The 24,224-nt window shown below is 46.8% G+C and overlaps 1 protein-coding gene across 1 annotated transcript in view; it reads left to right on the forward strand.

Moving 5' to 3' along the window:
* Positions 1-24,224, forward strand: part of CDH3 (cadherin 3) — a 46,956-nt gene that overhangs the window by 19,013 nt on the left and 3,719 nt on the right. The window contains exons 3-14 of the mRNA XM_015100512.3: positions 8,559-8,641; positions 10,241-10,366; positions 10,598-10,753; positions 10,839-10,983; positions 12,039-12,214; positions 12,817-12,945; positions 13,837-14,022; positions 15,613-15,854; positions 16,249-16,394; positions 17,174-17,398; positions 20,580-20,792; positions 23,878-24,008. Coding sequence (XP_014955998.3) covers positions 8,559-8,641; positions 10,241-10,366; positions 10,598-10,753; positions 10,839-10,983; positions 12,039-12,214; positions 12,817-12,945; positions 13,837-14,022; positions 15,613-15,854; positions 16,249-16,394; positions 17,174-17,398; positions 20,580-20,792; positions 23,878-24,008 — 1,958 coding nt within the window. The remainder of the gene's footprint in view (positions 1-8,558; positions 8,642-10,240; positions 10,367-10,597; positions 10,754-10,838; positions 10,984-12,038; positions 12,215-12,816; positions 12,946-13,836; positions 14,023-15,612; positions 15,855-16,248; positions 16,395-17,173; positions 17,399-20,579; positions 20,793-23,877; positions 24,009-24,224) is intronic.

Here is a 24,224-nt window from a genome sequence, read left to right on the forward strand (position 1 = left end):
TGCCTTGAGAACCCCATGAACAGTATGAAAAGGCAAAATGATAGGATACCAAAGAGGAACTCCCCAGGTCATTAGGTGCCCAATATGCTACTGGAGATCGGTGGAGAAATAACTCCAGGAAGAATGAAGGGATGGAGCCAAAGCAAAAACAACACCCAGTTGTGGATGTGACTGGTGATAGAAGCAGATCCGATGCTGTAAAGAGCAGTATTGCATAGGAGCCTAGAATGTCAGGTCCATGAATCAAGGCAAATTGGAAGTGGTCGAACAAGAGATGGCAAGGGTGAACGTCAACATTCTAGGAATCAGCGAACTAAAATGGACTGGAATGGGTGAATTTAACTCAGATAACCATTATATCTACTACTGCGGGCAGGAATCCCTCAGAAGAAATGGAGTAGCCATCATGGTCAACAAAAGAGTCCGAAATGCAGTACTTGGATGCAATCTCATAAATGACAGAATGATCTCCGTTCGTCTCCAAGGCAAACCATTCAATATCAGAGTAATCCAAGTCTATGCCCCAACCAGTAATGCTGAAGAAGCTGAAGTTGAATGGTTTTATGAAGACCTACAAGACCTTTTAGAACTAACACCCAAAAAGAATGTCCTTTTCATTATAGGGGACTGGAATGCTAAAGTAAGAAGTCAAGAAACACCTGGAGTAACAGGCAAATTTGGCCTTGGAATGTGGAATGAAGCAGGGCAAAGACTAATAGAGTTTTGTCAAGAAAATGCACTGGTCATAGCAAACACCCTCTCTCAACAACACAAGAGAAGACTCTACACATGGACATCACCAGATGGTCAACACCGAAATCAGATTGATTATATTCTCTGCAGCAAAAGATGAAGAAGCTCTATACAGTCAACAAAAACGAGAGCAGGAGCTGACTGTGGCTCAGATCATGAACTCCTTATTACCAAATTCAGACTTAAATTGAAGAAAGTAGGGAAAACCGCTAGACCTTTCAGGTATGACCTAAATCAAATCCCTTATGATTATACAGTGGAAGTGAGAAATAGATTTAAGGGTTTAGATCTGATAGATAGAGTGCCTGATGAACTATGGAATGAGGTTCGTGACATTGTACAGGAGACAGGGATCAAGACCATCCCCATGGAAAAGAAATGCAAAAAAGCAAAATGGCTGTCTTGGGAGGCCTTACAAATAGCTGTGAAAAGAAGAGAGGCGAAAAGCAAAGGAGAAAAGGAAAGATATAAGCATCTGAATGCAGAGTTCCAAAGAATAGCAAGAAGAGATAAGAAAGCCTTCTTCAGTGATCAATGCAAAGAAATAGAGGAAAACAACAGAATGGGAAAGACTAGAGATCTCTTCAAGAAAATTAGAGATACCAAGGGACCATTTCATGCAAAGATGGGCTCAATAAAGGACAGAAATGGTCTGGACCTAACAGAAACAGAAGACATTAAGAAGAGGTGGCAAGAATACACGGAAGAACTGTACAAAAAGATCTTCACCACCCGGATAATCATGATGATGTGATCACTAATCTAGAGCCAGACATCTTGGAATGTGAAGTCAAGTGGGCCTTAGAAAGCATCACTACGAACAAAGCTAGTGGAGGTGATGGAATTCCAGTTGAACTGTTTCAAATCCTGGAAGATGATGCTGTGAAAGTGCTGCACTCAATATGCCAGCAAATTTGGAAAACTCAGCAGCGGCCACAGGACTGGAAAAGGTCAGTTTTCATTCCAATCCCAAAGAAAGGCAATGCCAAAGAATGCTCAAACTACCGCACAATTGCACTCATCTCACATGCTCGTAAAGTAATGCTCAAAATTCTCCAAGCCAGGCTTCAGCAATATGTGAACCATGAACTCCCTGATGTTCAAGCTGGTTTCAGAAAAGGCAGAGGAACCAGAAATCGAATTACCAACATCTGCTGGATCATGGAAAAAGCAAGAGAGTTCTGGAAAAACATCTACTTCTGCTTTATTGACTATGCCAAAGCCTTTGACTGTGTGGATCAGAATAAACTATGGAAAATTCTGAAAGAGATGGGAATACCAGACCACCTAACCTGCCTCTTGAGAAATCTGTATGCAGGTCAGGAAGCAACAGTTAGAACTGGACTTGGAACAACAGACTGGTTCCAAATAGGAAATGGAGTATGTCAAGGCTATATATTGTCACCCTGCTTATTTAACTTCTGTGCAGAGTACATCCTGAGAAACGCTGGACTGGAAGAAACACAAGCTGGAATCAAGATTGCCAGGAGAAATATCAATAACCTCAGCTATGCAGATGACACCACCCTTATGGCAGAAAGTGAAGAGGAACTAAAAAGCCTCTTGATGAAAGTGAAAGAGGAAAATGGAAAAGTTGGCTTAAAGCTCAACATTCGGAAAACGAAGATCATGGCATCCAGTCCCATCACTTCATGGGAAATAGATGGGGAAACAGTGGAAACAGTGTCAGACTTTAATTTTTTGGGCTCCAAAATCACTGCAGATGGTGACTGCAGCCATGAAATTAAAAGACGCTTACTCCTTGGAAGAAAAGTTATGACCAACCTAGACAGTATATTCAAAAGCAGAGACATTACTTTGCTGACTAAGGTCTGTCTAGTCAAGGTTATGGTTTTTCCTGTGGTCATGTATGGACTGTGAAGAAGGCTGAGCTCCGAAGAACTGATGCTTTCGAATTGTGGTGTTGGAGAAGACTCTTGACAGTCCCTTGGACTGCAAGGAGATCCAACCAGTCCATTCTGAAGGAGATCAGCCCTGGGATTTCTTTGGAAGGAATGATGCTAAAGCTGAAACTCCAGTACTTTGGCCACCTCAGGTGAAGAGTTACCTCATTGGAAAAGACTCTGATGCTGGGAGGGATTGGGGGCAGGAGGAGAAGGGGACGACCGAGGATGAGATGGCTGGATGGCATCACGGACTCGATGAACGTGAGTCTGAGTGAACTCCGTGAGATGGTGATGGACAGGGAGGCCTGGCATGCTGCGATTCATGGGGTCACAAAGAGTCAGACACGACTGAGCGACTGAACTGAACTGAACTGGGCACTTAGGAAACACTCGGCTTGTTCTTGAATGAATGCTGTGTTGAAGAACTTGATTTTAGAATATGACCACCCTGGGTTCCAATTCTCCACCACCCCACCCACTGGCGAATTGTACCAATCAATTTTTTAGATTAATTTTTAATTGGGGGATAATTACTTTACAACATTGTGTTGGTTTATGCCATACATCAGCATGAATCAGCCATAGGTATACGTATGTCCCCTCCCTCTCAAACCTCCTTCCCACCTCTCTAAATCCACTCACTAGTTGTACAGTGTTGGGCACGCCATCTCACCTCTGAACTCCCATTCTCTCTGGTGGTGTAAGAGTCGTATAAAGTTCTGAGCTTTACACATTTGTGTTCTGTGGTTTTATCTTACTTGATATTCAAGATGACACTGTGAAGTCAGTCTAATTTTCATCTTCCAAATGAGAAAACCTGAATTCCGAATAAGTTAATTCAAATTCTGCATCAACACACTGATGGCTCCAACTTCTGTAGTTTTGAGGAACCTTGCATGTGTCCTTAACGCTTCTTTAAGCCACGCTGAATCACCTAGTGACTTGAAGTATTCCCTTTAAGCTTTTCTTCTTTTTACCTCAAGAAGAAACTGTGTTTGGTCCTACCATTCTTGAATACATCTTTTAATAGCATACTTCTCTCCTTTCAAACTAAGGGAAGGTAGGCTTTAGGCTCAAAGCTTTAACAAACAATTGATTCTGGGGCTCCAGAGAAGTCAAGTGCCTTTCCTAGGCTCACCCAGCAAGTTAAGGTCACTGCCTACACAAGAATAGGTCTTCATCTCCATTAATACTATTAACAGTAGACCCAGCAATAATGCTGGAGAAGGCAATGGCAACCCACTCCAGTGTTCTTGCCTGGAGAATCCCAGGGACGGGGTAGCCTGGTGGACTGCCATCTGTGGGGTCGCACAGAATCAGATACGACTGAAGCAACTTAGCAGCAGCAGCAGCAGCCATAATGCATTTTCCTATTTTTCAGCTCTTTACATTTAGTCCTCACAACACTAAGAGATTTACTTTTATTATCCCCAAATCTAGTACTTTTCTCCAAATATCACATTGCCCCACTGGGCATCTAAAAATCAATCTTTGCTATTTCAATAGATGGAGAAGGACAACAGGTAATGGGGGCTGGGGAGGAGATGAGAAAACATACTCTCAAGTGTATCAGAAAGATAACCATAGTGGTTTAAAAAAATAACTCCATCAGGGCAGGTCTAGGTACCACTTGTAGCTCTTCCATTTCCTAGCCATGTAACTTTAGTGAATTCGTTTAACCTCTCATTTTCCCAATTTAGAAAATGGGTGCTAAAATCTACTTCTTAGGGTGCTTGGTGAAGATTAAGTGAGAAAGTATAAACATGTTAGCTGTAAATAATAGTAATTCATGACGGGAGAGATTCCTGACTCTCAATGGATGCCTGTCGTATTCTAGGCAGCTAGGGCTGCCGTAACAAAGGAACAAGGCCTGAAGGGTTTAAACACAGAGATTTATTTTCTCACAACGCAAGAGGCTTGAGGTCCTGTATCAGCACGGGCCAGCAGGGGTGGTTTGTATTGAGGAATCTCTCCTTAGCTGGTAGATGGCAGCCTTCTCCATGTGTCTGTACATAGTCTTCTCTCTGTAACTGTCTTGTTTGCAAATTTCCTCCTCTTCTTAAAGGACACTCATCATGCTGGATTAGGGCCCACCTTCATGACCTCATTTTAATCTAATCATCTCTTCAAAGGCCCTTTCTCCAAATATGGTCACATTCTGCAGTACTGGGGGTTAGGGCTTCAACATATGAATTTGAGGGGGTGGGGACACAATCATGTTAAGAGAAAACTTGGACCTAGAGAAAAATAAGAAAATAAGTTGCTGGTAACTCCAGCCATTGGAAAGCTTCATTTCCTTCCGTGTTTTTTTTCCTGTGCAGAGTTGCATATACTATATGTGCGGTTTTACATTCTGCATACTGTATCTTCAAAGCACACGAACTTCTCTAGATAATTTAAAACTCTTACTATAGGGATTTTCCTGGTGGTCCAGTGGCTAAGACTTCACACTCCCAATGCGGGGGGCCCTGGATTCAATTCATGGTCAAGGAACTAGATCCTGCGTGCCACAACTAAGAGTTTGCATGCTGCAACTGAGGATCCTGCACACCACAAGGAAGATCCCACATGCCACAACTTAGACTCAGCACAGTCAAATAAATAAATAAATTTGGCAGGGTCCCCATGGGGATCTCCCTGTGCTTGGGGCCCTTCGGAGCTGACTCAGGCCTAGATCTCTTTTTCCCCTCCTCTCACTAGCCGAGCATGTTGTCACAGCCCAGGACTTCTCAGTGGGGATGTCATCAAGGAGGGAGAGCTGGTTTCTAAGTAATCTCTTTCTCACGGGCACATTCCAGCTTTCCCATGAAGGAGCCTGCCTTGTGTATGAGCTCTGGGGCGCTGAAGTCAGGTCTATGTGCTTTTAAGACCATTTCCTTCCCCTTCCATTTACAACTCCTCTCCCTGAAAGATGGCCAGTGTCTTTAAGTTCTTTCACCCAGTTTTACCTGCTTTTGAACTTCGTGTTGATAGAATCATGTATGTGTCCTTCTGTATCTGACTTCTATCACTTAATCATGTTTGTGAGATTCATTCATGTTGTCATATGTCCTTGTAATTGATTTATTTCATTATGTGAATATTCCACCACAGTTCTCTTCATTCTACCTTGATGGACATTGAAGCTGTTTCCAGTCTTTAGCTATGATAAATAATGCTGCTCTCAATATTATTATACTTGTCTTTGAGTGAGTGGATCTTTGTTGTGTCTATACCTCAAAGTAAAATTACTGGGACTTGGGGAGCATGTATATTTAGTTTCAGTAAATGCTGCCCAGCAGTTTTCCAAAGTGACTATCCCATCTTGCATTCCTACTTCAGATTGCTTCTTTCCTTTTTTATTGAGGTAAAACTATGCATAACAGAAAATCTACCATTTTAGCTCTTTTAAAGTAAGCAATTCAGTGGCATTAAGTACATTTAAATTGCTGTGCGACTGTCACTTCACCATAGTCCATCTCCAGAACTTTGTCATCATCCCAAACAGAAACTCCATACCCATTAAACAGTAACTACCCATTGCCCCCCCCAGCCCCACGTAACTTCTGTTCTACTCACTGTTAATTTGAGGATTCTAGGTACCTCATATAAGCACAGTCACTTTTGGGCCTGGCAGGCGGTACAGTGGTAAAGAATCTGACTGCCAGTCTAGGACATGTAGGAAGCTCAGGTTCGATCCCTGGGTCAGGAAGTTCCCTTGCAGTAGGATATGGCAACCCACTCCAGTATTCCTCCCTGGAGAATCCCATGGACAGAGGAGCCTGGCAGGCTACAGTCCGTGAGGTCACTGAGTCAGACACGACTGAGCATGCAGGCACATAATGACATTTTACCTATCATAATGTTTTCAAGATTCATACAAGTTATAGCATGTGTCAGAACTTCATTCCTTATAAAGAATGTATACTTATACATGTGTGTATATATATTCATTGTATGTTTAGACCACATTGTGTTTGTTTATTAGGTCTTCATGGACACTTGTGTTGTTTCCATCTTTTGGCTATTGTGAATAGAAAATGAAAGAAAGTGAGGTTGCTTAGTCTTGTCCTACTCTTTGCGACCTCGTGGACTGTGGTGTTCCAGACTCTTCCATCCATGGGATTCTCCAGGCAAGAATACTGGAGTGGGTTGCCATTTCCTTCTCCAGGGGATTTTCCTGACCCATAGATTGAACCCAGGTCTCCTGCATTGCAGGCAGACGCTTTACCCTCTGAGCCACGAGGGAAGTGAGTAGGGATACTATGAAAATACATATATGAGTGTCTGTTTGAGTTCCTACTTTCAGCTCTTTAGGGTGTAAACCAAGAAGTAGAATTGCTGGATCATATGGTAATTTTATGTTTACTTTTGAGCCACCAAACTTTTTCCCAGTGGCTGCAGCATTTCACATTTCCAATGCAGAAGATTTCATCTGTCTTTATATCTTATTTACCTTTTTTTTTGCCTCCCTAGTAGGTTTGAAGTGATACCTCACTGTGATTTTGATTACTGGAGTGAGTAGCCTTTCCCTTCTCCAGGATATCGTCCCAACCCGGGGATTGAACCCAGGTCTCCCGCATTGTGGCGGATTCTTTACCAGCTGAGGCACAAGGGAAGCCCCAAAATGCTGGAGTGGGTAGCTTATCCCTTCTCCAGCACATCTTCCCAACCCAGGAATTGAACCAGGGTCTCCTGCATTGCAGGCAGATTCTTTACCAACTGAATTATGAGGAAGCTCTTGTATTTCCCAAATGATAGTGGTATTTAGCATCTTTTCATATGCTTACTGGCCAGTTGTATACCTTATTTGAAAAAATGTCTTTTCACCTCCTTTGTCTTTTTCTTTTTAGACTGGGTTATGTATTTTTTGTTGTTCTTGAGATTAGGAATTCATTATATAGCAGAATATTATTTGGAATTCTGTTTTTTATGTTATATTCTTATATATTGCTTTGAATACTTCATGATGTTCACATTATTTGTGTAGTTTACAGTCTCTCATCTATTATTCTTTCTTTAGAGAAGGGTTTTTAAAACAATTATCATCATCATCTGAAACTAAAGGACAATTTTTCAAAATAGGACACTTGGGAGACCTCACCCTGACCTTTTCATGGCACAGTACTCTCCCTGTGGGCCTTGTAGTGCTGCTGCTTAGGAAACTGACATAGGCCAATGTAAAGGAACCCCTGAGTCAGAGCAGGATGCTGATGGGCCCAGAGGTACCCCCTGGCAGGTTTCCTAATTACATGCTTGTCCACAGGGAAGGGTGGGTAAGAATACTGGTTGTGAATACTCTCTAGTATATGCCGTGGGGTCAGGCTTCTGAACCTCAATTGTCTCTTCTTTGAAAAGGGGCTAATGCCTACCTTGGTAGCATAGTTGTAAAGATGAAATGGACCCAGTCTCCAGCTTAGTGAATGGTAGTTTTTAACTCAGACTGCTTATTTAAAGGGTGGCCAAGCAAGGAGAATTCAGAAAGAACATGACAAGTTGAAACAGCCAAAGGGCATCAGAATGATCAGTGTGGGTGACTGCATAGCAGGATGCATATGGCATGTAGGGAGACATGTAGCCTTCAGAAATGCATCGACTCTTCTGCCTCCAGCTGTGACCCTGGGTCAGCTCTGGGTCTCGTGAGACTCCATGGGTCTCATGTTGCTAAATATCTGTTGTCTTGGTTCTTTGTCCCACAAACCTTGGAGTGATCCTCCTTCTCAAGACCAAACTTGGGAGCCCATCTGAAACTCATATTTGGTCACACAGCTGGTTAGATGAAGTAAGTCAAGGCTCCTTCTGCACTGGCCTGGAACAGCCCTTGATCCAGTCAGGGGGCTGTTGTCAGGTCTTGGTTCCCATGAGGTAGCTTCCAGAAGCCCCCTCCTTCCTAATACTCTTTTCCTCCCTTCCCTACAGTGATCTTCACAGACTGCCCTGGGCAAGAGGCGGCCCTGCTGACTGACGATGACTTCATTGTTCTGAACGATGAAACAGTCCAGGTAAAACACCGCGTGCACCTGCAGGACAGGAGAAAGGCGTTCTCCGTGCACACCCAGCTTGCTGCGGCCAGGAGTCCGGGGCTGCCGTGCCTGTCGGGAGCCCCATTACCCCTGCAGAGCGCACAGGGTTAGCCGTCAGTTGCCCATAGCTCCGAACGTGGGCAACCATCTAAGCAGGGCAGTGCTTGTTGTTGCCCAGTAGGGGGCGCCAGAATCAGGCCAGTGGGGCTGAGAGCTGCCTTGTGAGTAATGGTCTAGTGCTCTTCCTCCCTGGAATTCCCTGTCCCATCTCCCTTTTTGTCTTTCCCACATCCTGAGGGTAAACCACAAGTGAAGGTGATCCCAACACGGGACAGTCAATCCCAAAATGGCAACCCACTCCAGTATTCTTGCCTGGAGAATCCCATGGACAGAGAAGCCTGGCAGGCTACAGTCCATGGGGTCCCAAAGAGTTGGACACGACTGAACGACTTCACTTTCACTTTCTGGGAAGATGGACCTGAAGCTCTGGGCCACATTTCTTTGTTTCTTTTAATTCTTCAAACAGCTAATATATCCACATGGTTCCAAAATTTTAAATATTGAAGTTATAGAACACATAACCTCCCCTTGTGTCTCCTCATCTGCCTAATGCCTTCTCCACCCCTCTAACAAAATACATAGGTTACCCTGTTACCAGTTTCTGTCCTTCTAGAATTGACTTATGTATTTGTTCTATATTTATATTAAATATATTTACATATATTATATGTGTAGATATAAAACAGATTTTTCCCTCCTCTTTTTTATGAAAAAAATAACATTTACACGGCTTCACTTTCTTTTTGTACTAATATACATCAGTATGTGTATGTACAACTAAGTCTCTTTTGCTGTACAACAGTAATTAAGGCAACATTGTAATTCAAACTGTACTTCAATAAAAAAATAAACTAAAATAAATAAATAAAATAAAATAAAAAAATACATTGGTAGAACCAAACATTGTAAATCAATTATAATCCAATATAAAATTAAAATTTTTTAATATTTTATAAATATTTTATAAATATTTAATATTTTATAAAATAAATAAGTGAGCAAAAACAAAAATCAGTACAAGGCCTCTCACCTTCTCACCAGTAACCACGATTATTGGTTTCTCTAGTATCCCCCAAACTGTGTAAAGGCAGATATGAATATATGCCTTATTTCCCTACCCTTTTACACAAAAGATGGAACAACGCTTAGCACATATTAAGCCCTATATAAATGTTTGTTAAATAGAGTACTAAGCTGTTAATATATTAATCTGTTCTGTACTGTGTTCTTTTTCATTTAAGTGTATATCAAAGGTTTTTCCATATCAGCACAGAGAGACTTTCCTCTTCCTCATTTTTCAAGCTGTATACTGTTTTCACTAGATGGATATATTACAGTGTATTTAATTGGGTCTTCTCTGTAAGTGAACACTTAGATTATTTTCAAGTTTTATTTTGCAATAAACCCATCTAGGCCTCTGATCTCTCTCCTCACCCTGAGCTCCTGTAGGTGAGAGGACGGTAGGTGTGTTCCAGGTGTGTTTGCACACCTGGGTTAAGACATCTTCTCTCCCTGCAGGAAAGGAAAGCACTGAAGATCTCCCCACCCACACCTGTCTTACGAAGGCGCAAGAGAGAATGGGTGGTCCCGCCAATATCTGTGCCTGAGAATGGCAAGGGTCCTTTCCCCCAGAGGCTAAATCAGGTATGGCTGTGCCTTCCCCTCAAGAGGCTTGGTGGCTGCAGGGACCCTCATTCAAAGGCCTGAGTGGGAGGCTTCTTGCTGCTGAGCCCTGGGGCCTCCAGAAGGAAAGCCTCTGTGATGCGAGCAATTTCTGATCAGGCGATGCCTCTCTACCCCTCTCCATGGAGGGTTCTTTGCTACAATTGTGAGATCGTTGTCATTTTGTCAGCTGTCATTTTCTTTTGATTCCAGCTCAAATCTAATAAGGACAGAGGCACCAAGATTTTCTACAGCATCACAGGGCCTGGGGCAGACAGCCCACCAGAGGGTATCTTTGCCATAGAGAAGGAAACAGGCTGGTTGTTGCTGAATAAGCCACTGGACCGGGAGAAGATTGCCAAGTATGAGGCAAGTAACCTTTAGCATCCAGCAGGGCCCCAGAGCCTGCTGGGGAGGGGAGTGCCAGACTGACCACAGACCTGTGCCCCCACAGCTCTTTGGCCATGCTGTGTCAGAGAACGGTGCCTCTGTGGAAGATCCCATGAACATCTCCATCATTGTAACAGACCAGAATGACCACAAGCCCAAGTTCACCCAGGATGTCTTCAGAGGGAGCGTCTTGGAAGGGGTGCTACCTGGTAAGGAGACTGGGGAGGTGAGGAGCTATAGAGGTCTCCTGGGCCCAGATCTGGCCTTGGGTCAACTTCTGGAACCATCTGGAGGTCAGCCATACTCTTAAAGGCTGGAAGAATCCTTGACATGTGATATCCTAGGCTGTACATCGCATCACCTGGGATCCTTTTAAAAATCCATATTCTCTCGCTCCATCCCCAAATCCCTGAATAAGAATGATCCTAGAGTAGGGACTTTCCTGATGGTCCAGCAGTTAAAACTCTGTACCTTCAATACAGGAGGCGTGGGTTCAACCCCTGGTTGGGGAACTAAGATCCTGCATGCCATGAGGTGCAGCTAAAAAAAAAAAGAGAGAGAGAGAAAATTAATTGGGGCAAAATACTAGAGAAATAGGTGCACATTAATGACCTCACAGACAGGTGCTATTGGGGAGGACTCCTCCTCTTCCTTTGAGTTGTAGAAAATTATAGAGAAATGTGAATTGGTGAGGCTGCAGTAGACATTTTTAAAAGAAAAACTACCTTCAGCAAGATGGAGCCTCTTCCCCCCCGTATTCCGGAAGCCTAGATGTGGTCAGGCCAGGTTGGAATGGTGCTTTAAAGTGTGGGAAACCTAGGCTCCATCTGTCTCGTTGCTCTGCTGTTTTGGCTTCGTTCCGAAGATCACCTCATGAATACTGCTGGAGCTCCAGCCGTTACTTCTGGAAGGAGGGAACGAGTGGCAAGAGTAAGCCCCTTAATTCAGAAAAATGCTTCCCCCAAAGCTATTTATCCCATTCGTCACAATTCAGTCTCATGGCCACAGCTAGCTGCAAGAAGCGGTGGGAAATGGCCTTGGTTCCTGGTGGACCTGTGCCCAACCTAGAGTGATTATGATAGTTATGTTTCTAAGGAAGTAGGGGAGAATGGGAAGTGGGCAGCAACTAACCGTCTCTGATGAGAGGGGAAGGTGGTCCAAACTGGCATGCAGGGTGGAACCTCTCAGGGTTCCAGAAGTGGATGAGGCTGAAGTTGGCACTGGGAGGGCAGGGTGCTCACTCATCAGCCCTTCTCCCCTCCAGGCACTTCCGTGATGCAGGTGACAGCCACGGATGAGGACGACGCCGTCAACACCTACAATGGGGTGGTTGCTTACTCCATCCACAGTCAAGAGCCAAAGGACCCGCATGACCTCATGTTCACAGTCCACCGGAGCACGGGCACCATCAGCGTCATCTCCAGCGGCCTGGACCGGGAAGTGAGTGGCCCTTCAGGAAGGGGCTGCCTGCCCAGTCCAGGCCCTGACACTCAGAGCAGAAGCCCCTGCCCCAGAGCCCAAGTCGGCCGGGAAGGGCTGCGGCCAGGGCCTGTATTGATGTCCTGCAGCGCCCTTGGACTGGTGGCACTCTGCCAAGCCATCTCATTAAGGCTGAGGAGGCAGCTGTAAAACACAGACATTTGATATTTTCCGTAGGTTTTCTCATTTCCTCTTGGAATGGCTTACTTAGCATGCACATTGCCCAGATTTGTCCCATGTGTACCACAAAGCAGTTAGCTCCATGGGTACTGGAGTTCCTAATTCATACCTTTGCCAAACTCCTGCTCAGAGCTCCCTTTCTGGATCTGCTGTGAGTCAGGAGATAGTGCCCAGGCTTCACCCCACGACTGACTGGCCCAGGAAAACCTTTTGGATCCACAGTTCCGCTCTCCCTCCACCCTTGGCTCCTGGTCTTTCCTGCAGTGGGCGAGCAAGGGATCAGGTGAACACTGGAAGGGAGAAACATTCCGCTCCCTCCATGTACACTCAAGGCTGTGCCCTGCTCTCAGTGGCTTCCACTCCTGCTCTCCTTTTCTCCCCAGAGAGTCCCCGAGTACACACTGACCATCCACGCCACAGACATGGATGGGGATGGCTCCAGCACCACGGCTATGGCCATAGTGGAAATCCTCGATGCCAACGACAATGCTCCCATTTTTGATCCCCAGAAGGTAACACCCTTTCCTTCATTCATTCTTTCCTTGTCAAATGATGAGGGGCTAAGTTTCTCCTTTCTGGTGAAACTTCAAAAATAAGCCTGTATTGCTTCAAGTCCCAGCCCCAGCACTTGTAAGCTTGTGTGACCTGAGGGGAAGCACCTAACCTCTCTGTGCCCTATTTCCTCATCTGTGAAATGGAGACAGTGTTAATACCTGCCACATTGTTCTGAGTTTTAAATGAAATAATCTATGTACAGTTCTTAGCATAATCCCTAGTACCTAAGTGCTCAATATGAAAATCTTTGTTGATATGGAAATTCCTAACTTGACTCACACCTACACCTGCCCACCTACCCCCGGTGAATGCTTGTCACTTCACGTGATAGAGGACTCAGTGCCAGTCAAGATGATACCCTCCCGCTTCCATCATTAGATAACTTGGGCTGCTAAATACTGTTCAGGCCTGTGGAAAATTTGTTCTGAATAGCTGATTTCATCATCACGGCCATCTGTTCTAAATTTCCGAAGAAGTCCCTGGTCAGTGCCCCGGAGCCATCAGACACCTAGCCCTTCTTGCCACCTTCCTTGTGCCTTTCTGATCTCAGCTAGATATAGGTGACTACTCTCCCTGGGGGCGTGGGCACCCAGATGGCTGAGATTCTGGGAGCATCAGGCCTTGGGATGTAGGGAAAGCAGGCCCAGGGTCACTGTGGTGTGTCTGTCCTAGCAAGCTGTGAAGTTGACTCCTGGGGCATTCTGCATCTGTGCATGTCCCAGGAAGGGTGAGCGGCATGGGGCTCCCCTGGAGTTGGGTGGAGGACTCAGCTGGTGAAAAGAGGAGAACCGCCTCTTGGAGGAGTTAGCCTCTCTGCTCTGACAGTGTTGTGTTTTCCACGCTGACAGTACGAGGCCCGTGTGCCCGAGAACACAGTGAGCCATGAGGTGCAGAGGCTGACAGTGACTGATCTGGACGCCCCTAACTCACCGGCATGGCGTGCCACCTACCGCATCGTGGGAGGTGACAACGGGGACCATTTTACCATCACTACTGACCCCGAGAGCAACCAGGGTATCCTGACAACCAAGAAGGTAAGTTGGTTTGGGCTTTGCACGAGGGCCGCACCTGGGACAGGGAGGTCTCCAGGACTAGGGGTACCACCTGCCTGGGACGCGTACCTGGGACCACTCACCAGGGAGTGCACCAGGCCCGTGGCTTGCAACACTCTTCCATCCCTCTTATGTGGGGGAATTCCTTTGTTTAAATCTTCCCCAGAGACCCAGTTCATAAAACAGAGTCACTGATCTAATTGAGGCCAGTCAGTGGGGCCCCTCATCCCAGTGTGTCTTGGAATCCTTGCTAATTTTGCCTTCAATCCATAGTTCACATCTTGGTGTTTGGATAGTAAAATGTTTTACTTTAAAAGTTTTAAATTACTTTAACTGTTGTAAATTACATCTAGGCGTACCCTTGCCTCTTGAAAAATCTTGAGTAAATTGACGCTTCAAGAAAATCGGACTAATCCTTCTTGATGTCTTTTACCTCTTGGTTTATTATAAAGAGTGGCCCAGTTTGAGAAAGAAAGTGAAAGTGAAGTCACTCAGTCATGTCCGACTCTTTGTGACCCTATGGACTGTAGTCTACCAGGCTCCTCCGTCCATGGAATTTTCCAGGCGAGAGTACTGGAGTGGGTTGCCATTTCCTTCTCCAGGGGATTTTCCCAACCCAGGGATCGAACCCGGGTTTCCGGCATTGCAGGCAGACACTTTACCATCTGAGCCACTTTAAAAGCTGTCCCCTCCTTGAAATGAAAGTTTTGTAATGCCCCTTTCACATTGTAAAATGAATTCTGTTTATAACTTCTCTATAATAACTTACGTAATTTCTAGAAAAGTGGAATGCCCTAATTAAAATAGAGGAGAATTTTCAGGAAAAGTTACTGATAATAAAATGCTTCCCTGTGTAAACCTTTGGGCACAACTACACTAGAAAACATGATGAAGTGGTCGATTTCTTGCATCTGTTTGTGGAATCAGCCAAGTGTAGTAGATACTTACTGTATGTCGCTGTAGTGAGTCATACCACAAGTGGTACTGATGTTTTTCCAGAACCTTAAATAAACAACTTGAGGAAAGGCCTGAATAAATTATGAGCTCCCCTCAGAAGTTGCATTCCTAGGAAATTTAGTATAAATTAAAACCACACCAAAAACTTGATTTGTATGGAAAACACATTCTAGACTGTAAATGTAAACAGAGCTTCACGCCCAGGAATACATGAATGTCCAGGGGGATATTAGCAAGTCCCATGGGACATGGGATAGTTCTTTGTGTCCCTGCCCCAACCAGTGGTGTTCCCTGTCATTAGGACACCTAGAAATGCCCTCTCCAAGTTCCGACAACACCCACTATGGAGCATCATCACCCCATTGGGAATCAGTTCTAGGCTTCGGGCTTACTAGTCTAGTTGCCTTTGGGGTGATGGTCTGAGAGGCCCCCACTGGGTATCCACTCCAGAAATGCAGGAGGAAACCAGGAGGCTCTATGGGGCAGGGCAGGGGCAGCATTATTGCTGGTGGGAGCCCCAGCCCCTCGTGGTGGGCCCTCTCTTCCAGACATCACAGCACAGCATGGGGCCTCTTCACAAAATGACGACTGGTCCTCCTTCCTGTTCTCTCCCAGGACTTGGATTTTGAGGCCAAAACCCAGCACACCCTGTACGTTGAAGTGATCAACGAGGTTCCCTTTGTGGTGAAACTCCCAACCTCCACAGCCACCATAGTGGTCCATGTGGAGGATGTGAATGAGCCACCTGTGTTCGTCCCACCCTCCAAAGTCATCAAAATCCAGGAGGGCATCTCCATTGGGGAGCCTGTTTGCAATTACACTGCTCAGGACCCAGACAAGGGGAGTCAGAAGATCAGGTATGCAGGGGCTCGGCTAGAGTTCAGCCAAAGACATGGGTACATTGGATGGGTTCTTTATTATATGCAGCAGTATTTGTTCTAATTGCCATAAAGACTGTTAAATATTTTGACTACCACCCCTGCACAGGGCCTTCCCTTCCTACCCTCCATACAGAGGAGGTTAAGTCCAGGGGACAGGTGTTCCCCAATCCCTCTCACATGTCCCTGCTGGCCCCCTCCCACCTTCTGCTCAGGAGCCCACTTGGGGGTGAGATGCGTTTTCCATGTGATCCTGTCTAGGAGCCCCAAGTCCCATGAAACCCTCTGCTAGTTGACATGAGGAGACTTTGAATGATGATACTAGAACTCTTAAGTATCCTGGGTGTGATTCTTTGCAACTTTTCTGCTCCAGTTACCGCATCCTGAGAGACCCGGCAGGGTGGCTAGCGATGGACCCAGACAGTGGGCAGGTCACTGCCGCAGGGATCTTGGACCGTGAGGATGAGCAGTTTGTGAGGAACAACATCTACGAAGTTATGGTCTTGGCCACAGATGATGGTGAGAGCTCCCTCCAGCCCCTCCATGTGGGCCCCTTTGGAGCCCAGGACACAGCACGTCCCCTCTGCAGGCTGAGTGTGATGTGGGGAAGGGCTGTCAGCAATCCTATCTGGGAGGTCAAAGTGGTCTCTCGGAGGAGACTTAGAGTGGTCAGTGCTAGGGTTGGCCTGTTCCAGTTTCCTTAAGACCCAGGAGTTAGGAGGTATCCTAAAGACACCTTTCAGCCTGTTTGTGCTTTACTGAGCCTTAAATTGGCCTGTTGGTTTCCCCTTGTGATTGATTGAAAGGGGCTGCCTTACAAGTGTTACAATTGATGAGTGATGTCACGCCATGACAGGGTTGGGGGTAATGATGTAATGACATCTCTATTTGACACATACTGAACTGAGACCTGGAGGCAGGCGAGAGGTTACTGCAGGGCTGGGAAGCGAAACTTCCCTGAAGCTGGTCAGCAAACGCATCAGCCCTGAGGTGGCCAATCTTTTTCTTTTGCTGATAGATTGGTAGTGGCTGTCTGGATGAAGTCTCTGTGCTGTGATCAGTTAGTAATGTCTGTTGTGGACACAAAATGAGAATGATGGCATGTTTGTCATGCATTTGCCATCACTGGTTTGAAATATAATGAAGCGAAGGCAGGAAAACTCTTGAAAGGTTACAGTTGGACAGTAAACAGGACCCTTCTGAGGTTTATTGGGTAAGTCCTGGGGGAGCTTAGTATGGATTCATTGACCCAGCCAAAGGCAGATGCTAAAAAGGGATCATATGTGTGATTTGAACAGGGAGCCCTCCCATCACTGGCACAGGGACCCTCCTGCTAACACTGATGGACATCAATGACCACGGTCCGGTCCCCGAGCCCCGTCAGATCACCATCTGCAACCAAAGCCCTGTGCCCCAGGTGCTAAACATCACAGACAAGGACTTGTCCCCCCACACTGCCCCTTTCCAGGCCCAACTCACACACGACTCGGACGTCTATTGGACAGCAGAAGTCAGCGAGAAAGGTAAGTGGGTGTTGGTGGCAGATGGGTCCTCTTTCCCCCAAGATGCAGCAGCCACCTTCCTGCTCCATCATCCTGTGGGTCACCGAGTTACCAGTCTCCTCAAGAAGGTCAGTCAGGGGAACTCCCTGGCAGTCCAGTGGTTGGGACACCTGGCTTCCACTGCAGGGAGCACAGGTTTGATGCCTGGCCAAGGAACAAGATCCTGCAAGCCGCACAGCCAATAACAAACAAAGATGATGTCAGTCAAATGCTGCTTATTAACTTAGTCTAAACCTTTGGGAATCCACAGGAATCCTTAAAGACCATTCTAGCCCAACCACTTTCCTATACAGTTGGAAGCACTGAGGCCCAGAGAGAGATGGGACATGACTTTCTCACTATGACATAATGAGAGAGTCAGGAACCCAGCACAGTAATAACAACTAATATGCCTGAGCGTGCTTGCTATGTGCGCTTCAGATACTTCACATAGATTCAGCTACTGAATCCTCACAACCACCCTGTAAAGCAGGTACTGTTAATCATACATATACATGTATGTGCACGCGTTTGACAGATAGGAAAACCAAGGCTTACAGAAGCTTAAATATCCTGCCAGAAGCATTATGGCTAGGAAATAATGGCCCCAGGATTGGGATGCAAGCAGTCTGCTCTACCAGGATCCTCTGCTGCCTACCATTCATCCACCCCTGGCAATTTGCAAGATGCTTTTTATACTTCTTATTTTAAATTTCTACCATCCCCTGTGGTCAGTATTTTTATCCCTATTTACAGATGAGAATCAGGCTCAGAAAGGTTAAATGGTGTGTCCAAAGGCACAGTGTGGGTAAGCAGTGGAAAAGAAGTTGAAGACAAGGTCCCTGGCCCTCATGCCCCAACCACCACCCTGTCCTTTCTCTTCCCCACCCCTTAACGCTCCTCAGCCTACAGTGGTTTTTCAGTTGTCACAGGACTGAAGAGGGGACTTGCTGGCATCAAATGGGCAAGAACTCAGGTGTGTAAGAACAGTGCCTCCAGGCCCAAGTGCCAGTAAGGCCCCTGGAGAAGCTCACCCTGGTTTAAAATGCCTCCCTCTTCCTCTTGGGGCTAGGGTCCCCCAAGAGGGGAATGGGGAACCAGTACATTCAGGTTCTTCCCTGAAGTAACCAAATGCCTTGTGTCTACTGCTGCTGCTGAGCCTGTCCAGAAAGGACTGAAGAGACCTGCCTCAGACACACACAGTGTCCCATTTTTATGATTCCTCTGATTTGGGGGAGTATATACCCAGCACCTTTCCTCGAAGAAGCCCAAGTTGGTCTCCTATCACCTCCTTGTGGGCTGGAAGCCGTTTTCCCCTCCCTGACTGTTTGGTTTACAGGGCATAGCCTCTGAAGTCAGAATACCTTGGTTCAGGATCCAGCCCCTCCATTTACTAGCTTGTGATTGTGGGCAAGTTACTGAACCTCACTGTTGAGCAGTTCTCCCCGCCTGGAGGGTGGTGCCAGTAACTGTACCTCTGTACAGTCACTGTGAAGGCTGAGTGCACGACAGGCACCTACCTCTTCTGCTCCATCAGTGCCCAGTCAATGCCAGTGGTCGTCTTCACCAACAGGCACAGTCTGGCTCTGCCAAGAGTGAGCGTTACCTCAAAGCCCAGTGGTACCAACGCCTGACACTACCATTGGTTCTTGGTTTTGACTTAGTCGTTTTATCTGTCTGTGTTCTATTGTGAGAGGAGTTGATCCCAGCTCTACACCCGTGTGAACTGGGCTGGTTACTTGACCTCCCTAAGCTTCAGTGTCTGTATTTGTAAAATGAGGGGTAACAGAACTTTCTCTTAAAGTTGAGGTGAAGATCAGAGTCGGGCTGGGCACGTAATAAGTGTCAGCTGAGTCCCCACTGCCACCACCAGCACCATCATCAGCTAGAAGTCAGCTCTCCAGCCTGGGAACAGGAAGGCAAGAGGGATGCTCTGGTGAAACGCCCTGCATTGGCCCCTCCACTCAGTGGACCAGACCTCCAGCCTGCAGAGCTTTCTCTGTCTGCCACTGTGAGTGAGAACAGGGCGAATTCTCCCTCTGGCCTTCCAGCTAAGAGGGGCCCACTGAGTGTGCAGAGCCTGTGAACTGAAAGTGGCTTGAGGTCAGTGCTGAAATAGGCCAGCAAGCCTGAGGGCAGGTGGGCTGGAAACACGGGGTTGTTTTTGAATGTCCCAATGATGCGTGGGGTTGAGGGGACACTGTTAGCATTTAGTGGTGAGGACTTGAGTGCTCGGGAAAGTTCCTCTTGATGAAGAACAGTTCCACCCAAGCTAATAGCGCCCTCTTTGACAAACTTGGATCTTAAACCGAAGGCCTTTCTTCAGAGAGGCCTCCAACCTTATATTTCTCACCCACAAACATAGCCCCTGTCCCCACTCCACAATGGCCAAGCAGCCTCCCCAGAGTGGCTCCCATCGTGCAGGCTGCTCCAAAGCTTTGCTTTGGCTCTGTGGCTGCCTGCTGCCTGCCCCAGGCCGTCGAAGGCCAGTTAGCATGGTGCCCAGCACAGCCTCACTGCTGGCACCTCTGAGCTTGTGTGCAGTCACTAATGCTCTGATCTGCTCCCGGCATCAGTTACATCACCAGCTCATATGCATATGGATTTCTTAATAACTGATGCTCACTCAGAAATATCCAAGTTTCAGATATATTGAAATTCTATCATAGAGCTGAGGTATAAACATTATATATACAACTGAAAGAACAAAATGCTGCCGTAACAAATGGTAGTGAACTTTCAGGTAGAAAAACAGGTGGCTAGTTAATATAAATATTAAAAGATTGTGCTAGCTGTCTCTTAGGAAGAACTTTGTTTCTTTGCTTGTTTGTTTTGAAGCAAAGAACAATCTGGCAGCTAGTGATGCTGAGAAATTATTGGCCCTGCATGCCATGAATTTTTTAAAATGTCATATTTAGAAATACTGTGATTATTGATTTTTTAAATAGAATGATGACTTTATTCTTCTATCCAAATAATCCTTCCCTCAGTGGAGGATTTGGCTTGGACCAAGTATCCGTTTGTAACGCTCGGCGTAAGTGTGCTTTGACGACATTGCTCCCTGTGGCCCAGGTGCAGTCTGCCTCCTCAAACCTCCTTCGTGGTGTGCTTGGCTCCCACCATTCGTGGCCTCCCGAGGTGAATAATTATCTGTCTGCTCCAGGAGACACAGTAGCCTTGTCCCTGAAGAAGTTCCTGAAGCAAGACAATTACGATGTGCACCTTTCCCTGTCTGACCACGGCAACAAGGAGCAGCTGACAGTGATCAAAGCCACCGTGTGCAACTGCCACGGCCACGTGGAGAAGGACACCTGTGCGGAACCCTGGAAGGGGGGTTTCCTCCTCCCCATCCTGGGCGCTGCCCTGGCTCTGCTGCGTGAGTGCTGGCACCCCCTCCCTCTGAGGTTGGGGGAGTTAGAAACCTGAGTCCACCCCAAACTTAGAGACTCGGGCCACCGACATTGCCCATCTGTTCCTTGTCCTCTTAATTCTGGAAGTGTCATTTAGTCCACAGATGTTTATGGGGCCTCTGGGAGGTGCCAGGGTTTGGGGATACATTGGGGAGCAGACATGGCCCTGCGGTCACATCGTCTGGTGGCTGCAATGGTGGTTCTGAAGGTGTAGTCTCCAGACCAAGAGCATCAGCATCACCAGGAATTGATTAGGCCAACTCCCTGGCCCACCCCTGACCTACCAAGTCAGAAGCTTAGGGGTAAGACCTGGTAGTCTGTGTTTTTACAAGCCCTTCAGTGGATTCTAATGCGTGTTTCGGCTTGAGAGACACTGGTCTAGTGAGCAGAAGTGTTTAGTTAGAAACTGATTTCTTTGCTGTCATGGTAGAACCTATCACATTCACTTTTTTCACTCTGAATTGTCCTTACACAGAAAATACCCATTCAATTACGCATGAATGCAATAAGCACAAGCTTTAATTAATCATCATACTTGCACTGAGCACTGTGTTAGGTGCTGAGAGTGCAACATTTATGAGACAGGGTGCTCAGGGCTGGTGCACTGAGGGATGGGCTGAGGAGGGAGGTGGGAGGGGGGTTCAGGATGGGGAACACATGTCCACCCATGGCTGATTCATATGAATGTATGGCAAAAACCACCACAATATTGTAAAGTAATTAGCCTCCAATTAATTAAAAAAAAACAAAAAACAGAACAGCCCCTGCCTTCATGGAGCTTACTTTCTGGTGCAGAGAGCAGATAGCAAATAAGCCAGCAGAGAAATAGGTGTTGCTATGGATTAAAAGAAAGTAAGGGGAGGAGGAGATCTGGCGTTTTATGTAGGATCGGCAAGAACAGGCTCACTGCGAAGGGGGCATTTGAGTAAAGACCTGGATGAGTTGAGGAAGCAGATCATGCAGATATCCAGGGAACAGCCAGTGCAAAGGTCCTGAGGTGGCTCTGTGCTTTGTGTGGAAACAGCACTGACTGTTGTGGAAAAAGCAAGAGGGAGAAGAGAGGTGATGGCTGTGGCGGAGCATTGTGTTGCGCATTGTGGGTTATTGCAAGCACTCTGGGTGAAATGGGAAGTCATCAGGTTTGGAGCAGAGGAGCAATGTGATCTGACTTGGATTTTGTAGGATTCCTCCTGAACAGACTGTAGAGGGCTGCTGCTACCATAATCTGGGGGTGAGGGGGGAGTTGTCGCTCAGATCCAGGGTGGCATTAGAGGTGGTGAGAGCTGGTCATATTTCAAGGTAGAATCAGTTCCGATTCAGATGAGGAAAAGAGCCATCTATGACGTCAAGGCCTGAGCAAGTAGAAACATGGAGTTTCTGTTAACCAGTGGGAAGGACCAAGGGAAAAGTCCAAATGGAGGTAACAGTAGGCAGCTGAACACAGGCTTTGGGTGCAGGTAGGCAGTCCAGGTTGCCTCCTGCCTTTCCCTAAGCTAATGGGGAGGAACGGGGAGGGAAAGGCCATAGTCTGACCCACACAGGGTGTGCATCCTAAGAATCCAGGGACTCCCACAGATGGCTCCATCAGTTTTATCTGGCTAGAGAGGACAGTGGTTCCCTCAGCAGGCGAAAAAGGGGGATAAAGCTGAGCAGTGGCTGTATCCTCCTCCATTAAACAGCCACAGAGAGGGCCAGAACTGCCCTCCTCATGTGGAATTAACTGGGGGTAGTCACAGCAGTTAGGGGCAGCAGCTGGGCACTAATAAGCCAGTCCCCACTGTATCCAAATAGACCTCCAGCCTTTTAGATCATATCACTGAAACCCAGTCCCTATCTTAAAATTCCGAAATAGTGTTTGCACCTAAATTCAGATTACTACACCTCATCAAAGTTGCATTGTTTTTAACTTAAAGTCTCTGGCTATTATGGGACACCTCGTGACTGAAAAAGTCATATTGAAAAGTAACATTTGGAAATTCCCTGGCAGTCCAGTGGTCAGAACTGGGTGCATTTATTGCCATGGGCACAGGTTCAATCTCTGGTCAGGGAGCTAAGATCCAGTAAGCCAGGGGCCCCCAAACTCCAGGATCAAATGCCTGATGATCTGAGGTGCAGCTGATCATAATAATAGAAATAAAGTGCACAATACGTGTAGTGTACTTGAAGCATCCTGAAACCATCCCCCACCTCCATCTGTGGAAGATTCGTCTTCCACAAAGAAGAAAGTAGCACTAAAACTGGTGCCAAAAAGGTTGGGGACTGCTGCCATAAGCCATATGGTGCAGGCAAAAAAAAACCAAAACATCTACTAGGAGATCCCCATCCCCACAAAGGAGGATTTCCATAAGGACCAGTACATCAATATGGGAAGACTAACAGTAAAATGATACAGAATTACAGGTGGGGGGATGAAGTCAGAATACCAGTAGGAGGAAGTGGTTTTAAGCTGAGAGCAGGAAGTTGAGAGCCATATGTATGCATGGAGAGTGTTCCAGGTGAGAAAAGAGCCAGGATGAAGGTTCTGAAGTGGGAGACTGCTGGGTGTATTCGAGGAGCCCTGAGGAAGCCAATGTGACTAGACCTGAGCAGAGAGGGAGGGTTGGAGACAGCTCGGGACCAGTCCTGTAACCTTGATGAGGAGGCGAGGGTTTTCCTAGGTGCACAGGGGCCACTGAGCAACGGCAGCCCACTCCAGTACTCTTGCCTGGAAAATCCCAGGGACGGAGGAGCCTGGTAGGCTGCAGTCCATGGGGTCGCGAAGAGTTGGACGCGACTGAGCGACTTCACTTTCACTTTTCACTTTCATGCATTGGAGAAGGAAATGGCAACCCACTCCAGTGTCCTTGCCTGGAGAATCCCAGGGACGGGGGAGCCTGGTGGTCTGCCGTCTATGGGGTCACACAGAGTCGGACACCACTGAAGTGACTTAGCAGCAGCAGCTGGCTACTGAGTGGAGGGATAAAAAATTACGTGGGACTTCAAGAGTTTGGGGGTGCTGGCCAGCCATGTGGTTGTTTGGGGGTGAATATTCACACTCCCCAACTCTTGCAGTCCTCCTGCTGGTGCTCCTGTTCTTGGTGAGAAAGAAGCGGAAGATCAAGGAGCCCCTTCTCCTCCCAGAAGATGACACCCGTGACAACGTCTTCTACTACGGCGAAGAGGGGGGTGGTGAGGAGGACCAGGTAGGGCATGCGGGGCCCTCCTGGGGTCGGGAGGTGGTGCCCCCATGGCCCCTGGCAGGCATGGTTGGGTCAACCATCTGACCATGTTAGCTGCGTCGCCCAGACCCTGGCCTGAAGTCAGTCTTCTGAGAGGGTGCCTCGTCCACTGCTCTAGTCTCTGGCCCCAGCCAGCCCAACCTCGAGCCTGTGCTTAATCTGAGAGGAAGGGGTGTGGAG

Source organism: Ovis aries, chromosome 14 (assembly GCF_016772045.2).
Source record: "Ovis aries strain OAR_USU_Benz2616 breed Rambouillet chromosome 14, ARS-UI_Ramb_v3.0, whole genome shotgun sequence".
In the NCBI taxonomy this organism is placed as follows: Eukaryota; Metazoa; Chordata; class Mammalia; order Artiodactyla; family Bovidae; genus Ovis; species Ovis aries.